At 34.8% G+C, this 19,648-nt stretch overlaps 1 protein-coding gene across 1 annotated transcript in view; it reads left to right on the forward strand.

The window, feature by feature from the left end:
• Window positions 1-19,648, forward strand: part of RUNDC3B (RUN domain containing 3B) — a 159,994-nt gene that overhangs the window by 54,061 nt on the left and 86,285 nt on the right. Inside the window, exon 6 of the mRNA XM_008586033.1 lies at window positions 9,801-9,886. Coding sequence (XP_008584255.1) covers window positions 9,801-9,886 — 86 coding nt within the window. The remainder of the gene's footprint in view (window positions 1-9,800; window positions 9,887-19,648) is intronic.

Genomic DNA, 19,648 nt, shown 5'->3' on the forward strand with positions numbered 1-19,648 from the left:
TACAGATTCCATGTTGCAACTGATTTTTAAGAAATTGTCACTTACTGAGTTTTGATGCAAAATCTAAGGAGAATATCCACAATTACCTGAAAAGGCTATTAAAAGATTCCCTTTTCCAACTCTGTATCTGTGTGAGGCTAGATTTTCTTCATGTACTTGAACCAAAAAAACACACTGTAACAGATGGAATACAGAAGCGGGTATTGAGTTCCTTTTTAGGAAGCCAGACATTAAAGAGATTTGGAAAAAAATGTAAAACAGAGTCACTTTTCTCACTAATATTTTTGTTCAGAAAAAAAGTTATTTTTCATAAAAATATGTTGTTTATGTTAACAGGTAGTAGGTTTATTACTGCTTTTGAATTACCAAATATTTTTAAAGTTTTCAGTTTTGGCTTGTAATACAGTAAATTCAATAGATAAAACCTACATAAAAGCTCTTTGGGGTCCTCAATAATTTTTAGCATTGTAAAAAGTCTGAGTTGCTGACCTAAACAATATCACCTTTAGTTTAGGAGTTTTTTTTTTTTTTTTTTTTAAATTGGATTGCTATAGTAGCTTTCCTTAATATTTTTGACACTTAGGAATTACAGAATGAAATATTAAGTAAAAACACATTGTATACATGTATTGATTATTCAACTCTGTACCCCACAGATACATATAATCAATACACTTCAATAAAAAAAGATTGAAAACAGATATTTACAGTTTTAAGATCAAGACATAATTCATTATTTGACAATTATAAAATTATAAATCATATGTCTATAACAACCAAAAGTATAACAACCATCTTTCAAAAGTATAGTTTCCAAGTTTTTGTTTCTGTATCCTTCTTTATTTAGGAAATTTTTTTTGGAAAATTTTTGTTTAGCAAAATTGACAAAGATATGTTCAAATTAAATAAAACATTTTGTAAACATGAACTGAATAATTGTTTTAAAAAACATGGTCTCTAATATTTAAATTTAGTGACATAATTAGAAACATAGTTAAAATATTTTTTGATCCTTAATATGAAATTGTATTTTTGAATAATGGTTATCGCTGTGATTTTTGTTACCTTTTCAAGACTGTAGCTATAAAGTTCACTTTCTTTTTTTTTTTTGTCCTTTTTGAGACTGGCCACAGCGCGCTCAGCCAGTGAGCGCTGTGAGCGCACCGGTCATCCCTATATAGGATCTGAACCCACGGTGGGAGTGCTGCTGCGCTCCCAGCACCGCACTCTCCCGAGTGCACCACGGGCTTGGCCCTAAAGTTCACTTTCTAAAACCACCGTTCCCTCCTTCACTGCCTCCTACCAATCTCCAACCAAAGAGTTGTCTGAGTAACAACTTCCTGCTTCAGTATCTTGCAACTCTTTCAGGTTGAATCAGTTTTCCTCTCTACCTTACATATTTTTGAAGCCAGTACATTTCTTCATTTTTAGATCAATGATAATTAGATTTTCTTTTTTAAATTAAAATTTTTTTCTCACAAATGTTTAAATACTATTTTTATGTTAAATATAAACAGATTTCGGGCCGGCCCGGTGGCGCACTGCTACAGTACGCCGCTTGGGAGCACGGCGACGCTTCCGCCGAGGGTTCAGATCCCACATACAGACCGGTTCCCGCTCACTGGCTGAGCGAGGTGTGGGCGCAACACCGAGGGTTGCGATCCCGTTGCCGGTCCCGGTCCGGTACGGGCGCGACACTGAGGGTTGCGATCCGATGCCGGACACGAAAAAAGACAAAAAGGAAAAAAAATATAAACAGATTTCTTTTTTTTTTCACAACAATTGTCTTAGCAGTCCCTTGACCTCCATCTTCTCAAACTACTAAATGTTGTTTGGTGTTTTTTGTGGCAGCTGACCAGTACAGGGAATGAACCCTGGACTTTGGTTTTATCAGCACTACACTCTAACAACTGAACTAACCCAGACAGCCCTTAAACTACTGAATTTTCTCATTCATTTCTTTACTTTCTAGTTCTCTGAGTGACTATAGATATTTTAAATGTGCAACTTGAATTCCCCTTTGCATCTTAATTGAGTTTGTATTAGTTTTTGCTTTCATGTTTTCCTTATACTTTATGAATAATATCTTGGTTTCTTTAGGTTAGGAATAAAAGATTGGCTGTAATTTGAATGAAGGAAATCTATAAGAATAAAAGTACCCTACATGGTACATAACTTTATTTTCTCATTTTCAAATTAAAAATAGAGATGAGCAAGGTAAGTGTATTCTAAACCCATTCAATAGAGGAGAGAATATATTTTAGACCTAGCATTCCCAAAATACAAAAGATAATTGAGACATTAACAAATATCAACAATGTAGCATTTGGACCTGGGTGGACCAAAGAAACCCAAATCCTAGTTGATCAGCTCTCTTAATGAGGCTCTTGGGACAGGTGCCTGCACAGAAAGATGTTGCCTAGCAGAGAATTAATGTTTATTCTGTAAAGAACGAGTGTTGAGTATCAAAACACCACAGAACAATCATGTTTCAAATCCTGCATTTATATATTTGTTTTGCTCAGGCCTCTCAAACATATTTCATCTGGTGGGGAAAGAGACATCGGTGATTTGTCTAGTTAAACTGGGAAAGCTCTGTGGACAAAGATTAGCTCCATCTTTATTCATTGCAGTGAGAAGAGAGAAGTACTTAATCTACTCAATAAATCACATCTTCCAAGTGTCAGGATTGAAGGATTAAACAGATACCTCAGATAGCACATGTATTGAGCCTTAAAGCTGCAATCTTGAATGACTGCTAGCTTTAAGTAGCACTGTCTTCCTGCCTTGATACATGTGAAAATATGTCAAATCTGAAGGACCCAAATTTACCTGGTAAACAATGTACAACTCAGTACACTTGGGACCAATATAGCTTTATTTTTAAATTCTATATAAAGGGCCAGATTCTGATTATACTTTTAGGGTTATTCAGGTGACATTTTAAGCAATGGAAGACATAGATACACTATGGAGCAATGACTGATTTCGCATAGGGATATTCTTTAAATTTAGTTGAGCTGATTGAATCAGGATTGGCTGTGTCCTAGTACAACTGTACCACTTAAATTCATATTGTGGAAATTTGTTGCCATGGGCAATACAATACTTAGTCTCTCTAGGTTAACAGCTACAAAATACAGTCCATTCCCTTTCTTTTCTTAGTCTGTGACTAGTTGAGCATATTTTGCAAAAACCAAATGTAGACTAACAGGAGAATAGGATATTTGAATTGAAGATCATGTTTATAATCTTTTCATCTCAGGTATATTTGCAGCTGTTTTTTCTACAGTATGTAGGGGTTCTAGGACAAGAGATGTGAATACGTAAAATTACTTAGGTTTCAGACTAGAATCAGCACTGTTAGAAAAATGACTTCATCTCAACAGGCACCAACTTATTTTACTCTCTTGTTATTTCTCTTCCCCATCTGCTCTTGGGCTGATTACTTATAAGCATATTATATGATCTTTGACACAAAGGTTGAATTGAATTTGACCCTGATTGAATCCTTAATTACTAATGTTACTGATCTTGCAGCCATTTCCATTGAGTTTTCTTATTATTTCAACTGGTTTCAAGTTCAAGAAATCTTTTCTCCCTTTTTTATTTTCTTGGCTTCAAAGTATGCGCCCTGTATTTTTCCTGAATTCTTCCCACCTTCCTGTATATTTTGTTTGGGGTTTTCCTTCTCCTTCTTTGTTATTAAGAGTAGTTCTTGTTTTTAGCTAGGTCTGGCTTTCCTATTAGACCAGTTTCTGAATATATTTATTACATCAACAATCCATATATCCATGCATTCTTCCATTCAATAAATTCTTATTTACTTAATTTGATCTATACCGTGTCAGAACTGTGACCTTAATACATTCTCATAACATATATTCCTAATTTTTCCTAGTCTTTTTTTATCTCATTTGCTTACTGTTTCCCTTGTTCAGCAACTGACCTTGTTACTGCTCTGTCTCAGAGGCAGGTTAACCAAATTTTCTACTAAAAGAAGCAGAGGCAGAAACAGAAGGGGGTACTGATTGCACATGTACCATGGTTATCAAATACTAGAATGAGATAGTATTGAGAAGAGTCCTTTTTTGTGATTGTTTTCTATTATTGACTCACAAATCTTCATCTCCTTTCTTAACCTCCCTTTGACATTTCCTATCCCTAGTTCTTTACTGTAGTGGTCCCTAACCTGGAAGAATGTCAGAAATACTTGGGAGCTTTGAAATAAAAATTCAGTTTCCCATGTAGAAACAAGAGATATTCCAATTCTGTCCATTTGTTCTACATGCTATTCATTGTAAATACTAGCTTCAGATGAATCTTCCTAAAAAATTGTTTCTATTATATCATTCCTTTTCTCTACTTGTCACTGGTGTCTCCAACGCTTAGTAGCTGTGAGCAAATCACTCATTTCCTTCAATTTTATCCATTTATTCAACAAGTATATATTGCCTATTATATGCTAGAAATTGTCATAAATACTGGGGATACAGTGGCAGTGGTGTAAGTGGCAAAGATCAAATGTTATGTACATTATGTTTTAGTAATATAATAAATAAATATATACATGATATGATCTCAGGCTATAGAAAAAAACCCAAACAAGTTAAGAGGTTAGAAAATGATAGGACAGTTGCTTAGATCACAGTGTAATAACACTAAGGTTGAGGGTTTGGATCTCCATAGTGGCCAGCCACCAGGGAAAAAAAAGTGATAGGAATTGTGTAGAGGGCACACTTCTTAAAGATAGGATGGTTAGGGAAGCCTTCTGTGAGGAAATAAAATTTGAGCCAAGGCTTGAATTAAGGAAAGAAATGTGGTGTGTAAATATCAAGCAGAGGCAGCAAGGTGTAGAATAGAAGATGCAGTCATGGTTAAGAGTTTAGATCTCATATCAGTGCAGTGGGGGAGCTACTTGAGGGTTTCTCTCTCTTCTTTTTTTCTTATTTCTTAAAGCAGCAGAGTATTGTAATCTGATTTACATTTTTAGAAGATCAACTCTGTTGTGTGGAGAATACATAGAAGGGGGGAGTATTAGTCTAAAAAAGTGATGATTTGGAGGCGAGAAAAGCATCAGTTTCTGGTTCCAGTGGTAACAGAATATCAGAGTGACTCTTCTGCCAAGAACAACTATAAAGTTTGAGTAAAATACACAAAGCAACTAATTCAAGGTCTAAGAGAACCACCATGTCATGAGAATTTGAGTAGCTACAATCCTGGAGAGAGGGATGGTACATGAGGTGAGCCCCACGTTCATAATGGCTTTAGCCTAAGCTCATTTGTCTGTTCACATCATAGGTACAGAGGCTAAGCAGAAAGTGGATGTTGGGGATGGTTGATTTCATTTCTCTGGACTAGGGAAATAGAAGTTGGAGCTTGGAACTGCCAGTGAACTGCAGACAAATAGGCCTGACATTGTGCATGCAGTTTTACTGTGAGTTGGTTGCCAACTCTTAGTCTTCTGTAGCAGAGAGCAAAAGTCCCATAAACCAAGCTGAAAACAGCAGGGAAGAGGTAAAACAGCTGATTGAAGATTTTACGGTTTTGTTTTGGCAAGGCAGAGATTATTGTTCAAGAGCAAACAAGTTATAAGGGCCCTGGAAACACTCCAGGCGTTTGTTTGAGAAAGATTACACCTTGAGAGTAAGGGAAATTTAGAAGATCAACCCCCCAAAAGACCTAAAAGTGGTGCTCTAAATGGTGCTGCCTGCCGGAAGAAAAATAAATCTACTCTGGAGAAAGATAGCATCAGAGTTGCTACAGATTTTTATATACAGTATCCATTATTCAATAAAAAATTATTAGGCATATCAGTAAACAAGCACAAATGGTTGAAGTCAACCAAAATAAAACAGACAAAACAGACCTGTGGATAATATAGATATGGACTTTTAAGTAATTGTAATAGGTTCAAGAAAATAGAAATAAAGATGAATATTACCAGAGAACTGGAATATATTTAAAAAGTCAGAAGACTACAAAATGTACGTTCTTGTAAAACATGCACAGGACTTATACAAAAATTGACCATTTGCTGAACTGTAATTCATCTCAATGAATTTCAGAGCATTGAACTCATATAAAGTATGTTCTCTAACCACAGTGGAATTAAGCGAGAATCAATAACAAAAAAATAACTAGAAAATGCTTATACGAGTGAAATTGAGAAGACTTCTAAATAACTCAGGAATAAAAGAAGAAATCACAGTTGAAATTGAAAACTATTTGGAAAGTAACGATAATGAAAATACAACATATAAAAACTTGTGCTTAGAGGAAAATAGGCTTAAGTAGGCTTTTGTGTATTTAAAAAGAAGAAAGGCTAGAAAACAGTGATCAAAGCTTTTACCTCAAGAAGCTATTTAAAAAGTAATAAATTCACTTCTGATCAAGATGGCAGAATAGATGGTCACCAGCATCACTCTCCCTCAATCTACCAATTTACAACTATTAAAAAGCAGTGAATTGCCAAGCTGGGGCTGCTGGAGCTCAGGTGAAGAGAAAGAGAGACCTACAGAGTTCATGAAGGCAGGAGAAGTTACGATGAGAGAAGGGACTGCTTGATGGTTTCGAGCCCCGGCCATTTCAAGGCTGGCCCTGGTTGAGCTTGTGGGCAAGAGCTGACAAAATCCACAACTATGCCCTTCATATGAAATTGCTTGGAGGCTGCAGGGGAGAAGAGGGCCTTGGTGGCCCCCAGGCCAACAAGAACACTAACAGGGTTCCCATGGACCCACTCAGGAACAAGGGGCCACAGCAACTGAAAAAAGGAGCCACTCAGGTCAGTGAGTCCCTGCAAGGGACCAGCGCATGGCCTGTTCCATGGGAAGTGTTTAGAGTGCGGGTGGGGGGCTGGGGGCAGTGAGACAGGCCCCTGGGGTAACAATGGGGCACAACAAGGACAGCTGATCTGCCCTCCAATCAGCACAGGACCACTCAGTGGAGACTGGTCAGGTGTATAGATCTGCAGGGGGTGCAGTTTGCTGAAAAGACTCAGGTGCAGACCAGAGTTTCCACACAACCCAGGGGTATCAGACCTCACAAGACCCAGAAGTGCTTACAAGTTCAACAATTAAAACCTGAGCTGCACAAAAAGCCTTCCCCAGAGAATCAGCAGCAAAGCAGTAGTTTAGCTTAACCACAGGGCTCGAATGCTGGTTCCCACAGGAAGTTCCCCCATGTTAGAAATAACCAAAGAACAACAAATTAGTTCCATTGCAGAGTTTAAGTGGTGGGAATAGTGAATAATCCAACACAGAACTGAAAGAAAAACTAAAAATCCCACATATCAGAGAAAAAATTCTGATATTAACCAGCAAAGGTCTAACACCACCAAAGAACACCTATAAGACCTAAAAGGACTGCTGGGGTGGTGGGGGGATGAGGGCCTCAGCCATGCCCTCCCAACATCTGCATCCAGCCCTGTGATGACCACCAGGACACCTCCAGAAGTGCTCCAGGCTTCTGAGCTGGGGTCCTGGAGGGCTGAGGGTGTCAGCTCCCCTCTGCTGTGTCCACATCCAGCTCAGTGATGACCACCAGGCCACTGCCGGAAGTGCCCCAGACTCCTGGGTTACAGGATGAGGCTGAAGGCCTCAGCCACACCCCACCCCCTCCAAAGTCCACATCCAGCCGAGCCATAACCAATCTGCTGCCAGAAGCCCCCTGGGCTTCCCTGCTGGAATGAGGGGGGTGCCATGGGCCTTGATCACCCCCCTTGTTCCCCCCATCTTATTCCCCTCCCCCTCCCCCTCTTTCCCTCCCCCAACTGCTCTGCAACATCTTAAAATGTAAAAAAAAATAATAATTTTTTAGAAAGTAATAAACTCAGAGTAGAAGGAAAGAAATAATGAAGAGCAAAAATTCAATGAAATTGAAACAAATGTGCACTAAAAGAAAATCAACAAAACTAAATGTTGGTGTTGTAAAAAACAGTAATAGAATTGATAAGCTTCTAGCAAGACTATTCATGAAGAAAAAATATTGTAAATTATCAGTGTCAGGAACAAAGAGGAGGCCAACCCCATATACTCTTCAGATATTAAAAGCCTTAAAAGAGGATATTATGAACAACTTCACACCTATAAATTTAAAAATTTAGATGAAATGGGCAAATCACTTGATAAGGCCTAAATTCCTTAATTGAGTTTTCAGCTTTTCCACTCCTTAGTTCCAACAACCTTTATAAGTCTATTTATCTTCCGTTCTAGTAGAAGTTATTTTGTTGAAAGAAAAGAAACTGTTAAAATTAGCACAATTTATTATAACAATAGGGAATTTCACACACATCCGAGGACAGGAGACTAGGTGTAGCCTAGTTTTGTGTGGATTGGAATTAATAAATCAGGAAGCAGGACTTTCCCCATATTTCTTATCTAGCAACAGCACAGTCTCCTGTGCCTAATTTTCTCTGGAGAGCAACTTTTCCTGCTTCTGTATTGGTGAAATTGTAGCCATTTGACTCAAGATGCCACAACTAGTTTCTGTGTGTTTTAGATGAAATTTCAAGAGAGAATCTTGAGACTACTGGCTAGCCAGCAGCTTGCCTCTTCCTTCCCCTGTTCCAATCATCCATAGCTAATAGGTTTCCCTAGGCTTACTCAGAAGAAACAATGGACTGAGCACAGGGCGAGCTAAAAGAGGATGTTTGGGATGTGAATCGACTGTCATGCTAACTACACCCATAACCTTGTTTTTTTTTTTTCCCCAGCAGTACTGCTGTTTCTAACCTGACAGGTTTTACCACTGTCCAGATTGGCTTCTTTTTTACCTCTCCTATCCTAAAGTTTGGTGAATTCTCTAGAATTGTAGACATTTCGAGAATATGCTTTTTTCTTCCTTACTGGTAGTTGACCATCATGTATACTGATTAGTGTTACTTTCATTTGCAACTGCCATTGCAGTGTTTTGATCTTCTATATATTCAATCTTCATGAATTTTTCTAGAGATTTGTGAAAGAGTGGAGTGAAAAATGAAAGTAATTATTAAATTCTCACTACAAATATGACCTCTTATATTCTTCCATTCTAAATGAGGAGTTCATAAGAAATGCTTTGGAGTATTAATAAAAAGACTGGTCAATCCCAACTGTTGAATGGTGTTACCCCTTTTCATGAAAATTGATTATTTACATTTAATACGAATTATCTGTTTCTGTGATTCTGTACTAGAATATGCTGACTTCTGGGATTTTGTTGTCATTTTCTGGCTTAAATATTTGATAATAGTTTTTAGAATTCTCTGGGGGCACCAAATTCAAGAACTTGTGGTTTGGACACATGATAAATCATGAAATTTGGGGTTCATTATTAGTTGTAAAACCTCCTCTGGAAGAACACAATAAGAAATCCTCCTAAACAAGTGGTATTAGACTGACTGTTTTTGCTAATGAGACAGGATTCTGTTCCTCATGTTTTGTAAGGGGACTCATTTTAATTAGCATGTTGATTGGGGTATTGAAGAGAGAGCTATATCTTAATGATCACATCCTATGATTCAATAGAAGCTCCTAACCCAAGTAACTCAGTATTAATGTTCTTTCCCTTTAGAGAGTAGGAAGTTAATATGATATGCTGTACCCTACACCTTCAGAGAAATAAAATATACACTCTGTATAATGAAAATGTACTTATTTTTATCTACTAAAATATTTTTCTTAGTCTTTATGAAATATATGTTTTGAATGAGTTGTTCTTTATGTATTAAAATGCTTACATTTTTGATGGAACTGCGGGCAAAATATCTTCAACACAAATTTTTTTTTTTTTCATATTTGATTTTTTCTTCTTCCTTGTAGGGTAGAGCCTGGATCAGAGTAGCACTTATGGAAAAGCATTTATCTGAATACATCTCTACAGCTCTGAGAGACTCCAAAACAACCAGGTTTAAAAGTCCTTTTAATTTTCTAATATATCTTTGAAAGAACCTAAAGATTTAGGAATCAGAATAGGATAAAGAATGGTTTAGTTTCTAAAGTCCTCAACTATTTTATTTCCTCCTTTTCTACCTGCTCAGATAAATCCTCTGTCTTCTTAGGAAAATGTAATTTGTCATCTAAATGTACATCTTCCTTGGTTTATGTGAAGGAAAAAAAAAAAACCACATTATGCCTGGAATATCCTTTTTTTGAGCCTTTTTTGATTCTCTTTCTATACTTGAAGCTTAGACTTTTCTCCCCATAAACTTTTCTTTGACCGATTTGTACAAAGATCTAACTATGAAATTTCTGTTGCATCTGTTCTTTCCACACCACAATGCTTATTTCTTTGCTTTTGTAAAAAATACAAATGAATCATTTACTTCTTTAATTCATATATAGAATTAATGATTACTCAATTGTCTTTTTAGGAAAGTCTCTACCAATGTTATTTTCCTTGGATTGTGTAGACTTAAGGGATAACATACTTTGCTACATGAAAAATAGGACTTTATTATTATTTATGGCTGTAGAAAAAAGGTTTATATGAGCACAACAGTTATTCCTATTTAGCTCTGGTCTACTGACCTATATTTGTTGCTGTTGAAGAAACCTGCTTTTCTTTATATCAGAAGTATTTGTAAATGAAAATATTTAATAATTTTAATACCTTAGACATGTACTGTCCAATACAGTAGCCACTAACCACATGCCACTATATAAATGAAAATTAATTAAGATTAAGTAAAATTGCAAATTTATCTTCTCAGTTGCTGTATCACATTTCAGGTGCTCAATAGCTACATGTGGCTAATGGCTGCCAAATTGGACAGCACAGATATGAACATTTTCTTCATCACAGAAGGTTGTACTAGGCAGCACTGCCTTAGGTAATTCTACATTACCATACTTATTTCTGTCTCATCATATTACTGATTAAAATAGTGACAAGCTATAAACCAGTTTTGATAGAGAAAATGGGTTCAAAGAAATCATATATATCAGGAATCTTAACTTCCAGGTCCCTGATGCAGTGTTTGACATTCTAGATTTTGAGAAAATCTGAGCATTTATTAAGATGTAGTCTGTCAGTTAACTAGCTGGTACAAATTACAATATTTTTACTCAGCTGCCTCTAGCTTTGTAGGTAATATAATAGCAAACTTTTAATTTGGGAGATACAAAGAAAAAAGTTATCATGATTATAAATTTGTATAGTACTGAGGATCCTAAGGCTTTGAAAATAAATATAAAGCATAGGGTCAGAATCTAGTAGATCAAACCTAAAAGTCCAAAGTTAATGAGCTCAAAACCAGTTTACACAATAATCTCCTATAGCATTACAATATTGTGTCAAAGTTATTATAGTTTTTTCTAAATAGAAATTAAAACATTAATAATCTAAGTTGTTAGTCTTGTTTCTTAGTTTGAATGATTGGGTGGGGTAGAAATAATTCTTAAATAGATTATTTTTAGAACAAGTAGTTTAAATATTTAAAGGGAAGTGGTTTTTTCCTTGTTCTTAGGTGTTAGCCATGCTTTTTGATAAAAAGGAAATGATTCAGCTCTAAAAAAGTCCATGAAGTAAAAAATATTCTTGAACAACATATAAACATACATTATTCAAACAGAAACATGGTTTTGTGTATAATACATATGTATATCCATACACACATGTACAATGTTTATATATATATAGGTATAAATAAATAAATATATATATATAGGTATATATACACACACACACACACACACACACGTTTATCTGAATAAGTGTTTAAATGTGAGTATAATGGCTCTGTAATTCCCAAGAAAGTAAGTAGGAAGTTATTCCAGAGTTCCCATCTTACAAGGTAACTAAAAAGTGCCGTGAAAAAATAAGAAAAAAAATTTTTTTTTTACCATTTACACTATTTTTTAAAACTGAAATAAAACCAGAGAAACTTCTTAATTCTAAGTAAATTTGATTACAAACCTCTACCCAAGACAATTATATTTGGAAGATTAAGTTTGTAAAGTAAAAGGAAACTGTTGGAAAAAATAGTTGTACCTTACCTTTTATCTGATGCTTCCTGAGATAAGTGTCTGTAAAAGGATGAGAAGTAATCTCTAATCCTTTAGGAATCTTGAGAGTATCTGAATCAAGTAGATTTCTTCTTGTTCTGCTCTTTGCAGATAAAGAGTAATGATATCCTTTAAAATGGTGATATAATTGTTTACCCCAGTAGAAGAGGAGGGGCTATGTGAGCTAAGGCAGGCAAGCTTGAAAGCACTAATCACTGAAAGTCCAAGTATAAGTTCGGTGGTGGAAGGGTGGGGAGCAGAAATAAACAAACAGTTTTCATGGAGTACATGACTATGGCCCCAAAGTATTAGAGAAATTCATATGATTTTTTTTTTGCTAAAGTGGAAGATGTTTTGGTAAACAACTAAAAAAAAAAAAAAAAAAAACCTTGAACAGTTTCATGGTTTAGGGATTTGGGGGTGTTATTGGGAAATAGCCAGATTTGGGAAGTTTGCAGAGTGAAGATTAGAATCTAAGCTAATAAAGAAAGAAAGAAAAAAAAAAAGTGGAGAATTGTTTTGGTAGGTTACTGGGAAGACCTATAAATGAGAAGTAAAGTAAAACTGAATTAATTTGCTCAAAGTTTCAATTTTTATCCACCCACATACTGAAATATAATTAGAGAAGTTAAACTAAAAAGTACAAATGTGATATCTGAAACAATATTGAAAATATTGGAGTAACAAATATGGAAGAATTCAAAGCAACAAATATGGAAAATAAATTCGCTTTATGGAAATGCATTTATTACTTTGCACTTACATCACCGTATTTATAATGACAAAAATTGTCTTCTGAAGAAATATTAATTTTCACAATATTTTAGTGGAAGGAAGGGAAGGAGTAAAGTATAAAATTCTGGGCTGTCACAAAGAGAAAAAAAATGATTTGATAAACGCTTTTCTCTATTATAGAAAAGTAGATAGAATAGTGATAAGTTACCAACATCTTTCAAGAGCTAAGAAAGACTTTAGGAATCTGAATATGTTTAAAAGTTTTACATTATTAGGATGAAAAAACATTCCAATTCTAACATTTAATAGAACACTATTCTATTAAAAGGTGCTTGTGGACTGTTACCTCACAGCATACACAAAAAATCCGAACGGATCAGACTTGAATATAAAACTCTTAGAAGAAAACATAGATGTAAATATTGTTTGGATTGGGCAGTAGTTTCCTAGATATGATAGAAAATGTACAAAAAATAAAACACAGAATAGATAAATTGGGCATAATCAAAATTTAAATCTTTGCGCTTCAAAGCACACCATCAAGGAAGTGAAAATATGACCCACAGAATGGGAGAAAATTTTTACAAATCATGTATTGGATAAGGGACTTGTGTCTAGAATATATATAAAGAATTTTTAAGGGGCCAGCTGGTTAGCTTAGTTGGTTAGAGTGTGGTGCTGATAACACCAAGGTCTAGACTTTGATGCCTATACCAGCCCGCTGCAAAAAAAAAAACCCAATTTTTACAACTCAGTAATAAAAACACAGCCCATTTAAAAAATGGGCTAAGAATCTGAATAGACCTTTCTTTAAAGAAGATATATAAATGGCTAATAAACCCAAAATACTGCTCAACATTATTAGCCATCAATGAAATGCAAATCAAAACCCCAGTGAAATACTACTGCATACCAACTAGGATGGCTGTGCTCAAAAGATCACATAATGATAAATGTTGGTGAGAATTTGGAAAAATTGTATCCCTTAGAAGTTGCTGGTAGGAAAGTAAATGACAGTTCCTCAAAAGGTTAATCCCAGCACATGACTCCTGTGTATGGGTGTGTGTGTGTGTGTGTGTGTGTGTGTGTGTATCCAAGAAAATTGAAAACGTGTTTACAAAAAATGTTTATACGTAAACGTTTTTTGCAGCATTATTCATAATAGCCAAAAAGTAGAAACTGCCTAACTGTCCATTAACTGATGAATAAATAAATTGTGATAAATCCATACAATGGAATACTATTCAGTCATAAAAAAGAATGAAGTACTGATACCTTCTACAACATGGTTGAACCTTAAAAACATGCTAAGTCAAAGAAGCCAGTCACAAAAGACATTGTATGATTCCATTTGTATAAAATGTCCAGAGTAAGTAAATCTATACAGACAGAAAGTAGGTTAGTGGTTTCCTGGGCTGGGTAGGGAGGAGGAAGTGATTGGAGGGGAATAGGATGTGACTGCTAATGGGTACATGGTTTCTTTTGAGGTAATGAAAGTATGTTAAAATTGATTGTGGTGATAGTTGCACAACTCTGAATATGTTCAAAACCATTGAATTGTACTTTAAATGGATGAATTATATGGTATGAGGTCTAGGATGTTTAAAAAAAATTTTTTTAAGGCTTATTGAAGTTATATGTGGGATAAGAAAAGTAAATAATATAGGTTTTTATAACTGAAAGAAGGAAGATTAATGAGTTCCACTATTGCACAGGGAAAACAGAAAACCTCAAATTTCAGGTTGTCTTTAGAATGGCTCAGTTTTTGAGTTCTGATTAGTATTCACCTGTTGTCTTTTTGTCTTACCAATAAAAATAATTTTTGTCTTATTAAGTTCCTGAAAGCTCTTTTAATAATTTTTTGAAAACTTGTTCTTGTTAAATTTGCATACAAGGAATGATTTCACATATTACTGGAAACAAGAAAAAGCTTCAGGACATGTATGGCATTATTCTATAGTAAAGATAAGAATAACCTTTCTGGTCTTCTATACAGACCTGTGACCTTTTAAAATTGCTATTTTGAGAGAACTAGGTATTTCTATCAACTTAGTACAGTACCTTCTTTCATTTTTTTGTTCTCTGAAACTTGATTAAATTTCTTAGCTTAGTTTTGCTCTATTATCATTCCTGTCCAATGGACTAATCTTTATTTTCTGTGTGCTTCCTTAGTGCCCCCTACAGGGAATGAAGTTTATGTACAGATTCTCTTTTATAGTAAAACTAATATCCAAATAATGGAATACAGCCAGTTTTTCATATTTTCTTAGTGGTCTTTACATTACAGTTTTCATACACATCAGAAAATACACATCCGGATTAGAGCTGGTCTAATACGTTGCCAGAGGAAGACTCACAGTTTTAAAATGCTGAAAACATTCTTCATGAAATGATATATTCTTGTGTTCCAGCATTTTTTTTTTTTGTCTTTTTCCGTGTCCGGCAATGGATCGCAACCCTCAGTGTCGCCCCCGTACCGGACCGGGACCGGCAACAGGACCGCAACCCTCGGCGCTGCTCCCGCGCCCCACTCAGCCAGTGAGCGGGAACTGGTCTGTATGTGGGATCCGAACCCTCAGCAGGAGTGCCGCTGCACTTCCCAAGCGGCGCACTATAGCAGTGCGCCACCGGGCTGGCCCTATTTTCTCTTTTTTAAACTTATTTATGTACTTATTTAATTGACAAATAAAAATTGCATATATTTATCATGTACAATAAATTATTTTGAAATATGTATACATTATGGAATGGCTAAATTGAGCTAATTAACATATCTATTACCTCACATTTTTTTTTAGTGAAAACACTTAAAAAATCTACTCTCTTGGCAATTTGCAAGAATACAATACATTGTTATTAACTGTAGTTACCATGTTGTACAATAGATACCTTTAACTTACTCCTTCTAACTGCAAGTTTGTATCCTTTGATCAACATCTCCCCAACCCTCCCTCTTCTTACAGCTCCCGATAACCACCATTCTACTCTCTACTTCAGAGAGTTTAACTTTCTTAGATTCCAGATACAAGTGAGAACATAGCATTATTTTCAAAAATTGATATCAAGGTTATGTTCAAAAGGGTGCAAGCAAAACTATAAGGTGGACCTTCTAGGACTAATTCAGCTTTTTGGAAATAAGTATTTATGGCAGTAGACAGACAGTAGAGCAAATGGAAAATGAAAAGTATTTCCTACCACTTTTGTTGAGTTTTATAAGAAAAGGTTTTGCAAGAAGAATTTTGGTTGTTTAAAGTAACAAATCTCCATTTAACATCTATTCTGTGTATTTATATGAAGATTTCTCTGTTTATTTTGGATCCTTGACTTTTAATTTCCTTTTAAAATATTCTTTATAATTTTCCTACCTATATAGAAAATGTGAAGAATTCCAAAAATCTAAATAAGGGGAGTAATAGCCATACTTAATCCTGCATCTAAAAATAGCCATTTTAAAATGTGATGTATTTCCTTTTAGTCTTGTTTGGACGGCACATTCTTAAAATAATAGTGATTGCACCATGCTATTTCTTTATTATACATTCTGCTTTTTAATTCCACTTTACATTATAATATCAAGTATTTTCCTATTATTATAACACTATTTTATTGAGACGTAACTGCTAGTACATATTTGTGGGGTACAGAGTTGACTATCAATACTTGTGTACAATATGGGATGATCAAATCAGGATAATTAGCATATTCATTATTATAATGTGTAATCATTCTTTGTGTCCATTAACCAATTTCTCACTAACCCCTTTCCCTTCTCCCATTCCCAACTCTAGTAACCAAAATTTTATTCTCTTTCTGAAAGTTCAACGTATTATTTTTCTCTCTTCTCTTCTTTTTCTTTTCTTTCTTTATCTTTCATTCTTTCTCTCTCCTCCCTCTCTCTCCCTCCCTCTCTTTCCCTCCCTCCCTCCCTCCTCCTTCCTTCCTTCCTCCCATTTACGAGAGAGGACATGCAGTATTTCTCTTTTTGTGCCTGGCTTATTTCACTTAATATAATTTTCTCCAAGCTCATCCATGTTATCACAAATGGCAAAATTTCATTCTTTTTTATGGCTTAAGTAGTATTCCATTGTGTATATATACCACATTTTCCTTATCCAATTATCCATCAGTGCACATTTAGGGTGGTTCCGTAGCTTGGTTATTGTAAATAGAGCTGTGATAAACATGGGAGTATAGATATCCTTTTGACATGATGATTTCTGTTCCTTTGGGTATATACCCAGCAGTGAGATTGCTTGATTGTATGATAGTTCTATCCATAGTTGAGAAAACTCCATACTGTTTTCCATAATGGCTTTACTAATTTACAGCCCCACCAACAGTGTATAAGGGTTCCCCTTTTTCTATATTCTCATCAGCATTTGTTATTCTGTCTTTTAGATAATAACCAGTCTGAGTGGGTTAAGATAATATATCAGTGTAATTTTGATTTGTATTTCCCTGATGATTAGTGATGTTGAGCATTTTTTCATATGCTTGTTGGCCATTTGTATGTCTTCTTTTGAGAAATGTCTATTCATTTCCCTTTCCCATTTTTTAAACTGGATTATATGGTTTTTTTCAATTGTTAAATGATTTGAGTTCCTTGTATATTCTGGATGTTCATCCCTTGTTGGATGTATAGTTAGCAGATATTTTCTCCCATCCCGGAGGTTGTCTCTTCACTCTGTTGATTGTTTCCTTTGCTTTGCAGAATATTTTTAGTTTGATATATTCCCATTTGTTTATTTTTTTGTAGAGTTTTTAGGTTTTTCTATGTGTAGGATCATGTTCTCTTCAAACAATGACAATTTGACTTTATCTTTTCCAATTCGTGCATCCCTTATTTCTTTCTCTTCCCGTAATTGCTTCAGGGAGTACTTCTGATACTATGTTGAATAGGAGTGGTGAGAGTGGGCATCTTTGTCTTGTTCTTGTTCTTAGAGGAAAAGCTTTCAGCTTTTCTCCAGTCAGATGATATTGGTGGTGGGTTTGTCATATATGGCTTTTATTGTGTTTGTCATATATTGTTCCTTCTATACCTATTTTGTTCATAGTTTTTATCACAAAGGAATGTTGAATTTTGTTGAATGCTTTTTCTGCATCTATTGAGATAATCACATGGTTTTTACCCTTGATTTTGTTGATGTGGTGTTTCATATTTATTGAATTGCATATATTGAACCATCTTTGCATCCTGGTATGAATCCCACTTTATCATGGTGTACAATCTTTTTGATGTGCTGTTGTATTCTGTTTGCTAATATTTTGTTTAGGAATTTTTATCTATGTTCATCAAGGATATTGGCCTGTAGTTTTCTTTTTTTGTTGTGTCTTCATCTGGTTTTGGTATTAGGACAATGCTGGCTTCATAGAATGAGTTTGGGAGAATGGCCTCTGTTTCAATATTTTGGAATATTTTGAAAAGGATTGGTGGTAATTCTTCCTTAAAGGTTTGGTAGAATTCAGCAGTGAAGCTGTCTGGTCCTAGGCTTTTCTTTGTTGGGAGACTGCTGATTGCTCCTTCAATCTCTTTGCTTATTATTGGTCTGTTCAGGTTTTCTGTTTCTTCTTGGTTCAATCTTGGTAGTTTCTGTGTGTCTGGAAATTTACACATTTTCTCCAGATTTTTAAATTTATTGGTGTATTGTTCATAGTATTATTACACTTTTATAAACATTTTTATTGGCTGTACAATATCATAATATGCACGATATTATGTTGTCCTGTAATATACTTCACCATCCTTTTCAGGTTGTTTGTTTGGCTATATGACTCTACACTATGATTAATAATATTACAATATGTGCACAAAGCTTTTTTTTTTTTCTCTGTAGAAGCATTGCCTTGGCATAGATCTCAGGAATAGAATCACAAGGTTAAATGATATGAATGTTTTTAAGTTCTTGACTCACATTTCCAAATTGCTTTCCAAAATGATAAGGTTAATTTTTACTTCTACAAAAAGTTTGAGAATATCCATTTTACTATGCCCAAATATGGGTAAAATTTTATGGTATTCTAAAGGTCCTATATATATTGCCAAATTGTTTAAAAATCTACTCAAGATAACAAGTACAAGAGTACTTCAGAAAGCTCATGGAAAGATTTGTATTATTTTTTAATTATATTTTCCACGAACCTTTTGAAATATGCTTGTATTTTTATGCATTTATTATTTGACAATGATTAATACTTAAGTTTATTCCTGTTTCTAGGATGCATTTTTACCAAGCATTTAAGTTATTTGTTCAGTCAGTCATAAGTTTTTCCTGAGAAGTCTATTATCATTTATGTGTAGGACTAAACAATAGCATGTTCAGTGTGAAATGAGAGAATGTACAGTGGTTTAGACCACTGGCTTTGGGTCAGATAGACCCGAGTTTGAATCCTAGCTCACTTCTCTATCAGCTGCATGAATACTAGTAAATTATTTTTCTTCTCTAAGCTTTGAATTTTCTCATATATAAAATGACAGTAATTATAATACCAATTTCATAGGTTTATGAGGCTTAGATTATTCATTAAATCAAAGTACTTAGCCAGTTCATTGTACAAAGCACTCAATAAATGATATATTTATATTAAGAGGTTGATTATAGAACATAATATCAAAGGGAGCATGATACAGTGCAATAATTTTGTGATGTTGCATGTTTAAAATAATTTTCAAATTACTAAAATTTTAAAAATACATAATTTTGTGTTATTGCATGAGATAAAAGTCCACAGTGATCTTCAGATTCAATATTATATACATCAATTAGCATAAGACGTGCCCAGCAATCTTCATTGGTTTCTCAAGTAGTCTTGCTTTTTTCCTCCCCACAATGAATGTATTATATCTTATCCTTTCTCTGCAACCCCCCACTCCAATACCCTCATTCTCAACCAATTCCCTTTCTTCTAGAGCCTATCCTCATTCACCTCTT

Source organism: Galeopterus variegatus, unplaced genomic scaffold (genome assembly GCF_000696425.1).
Source record: "Galeopterus variegatus unplaced genomic scaffold, G_variegatus-3.0.2 Scaffold3810, whole genome shotgun sequence".
Lineage (NCBI taxonomy): Eukaryota > Metazoa > Chordata > Mammalia > Dermoptera > Cynocephalidae > Galeopterus > Galeopterus variegatus.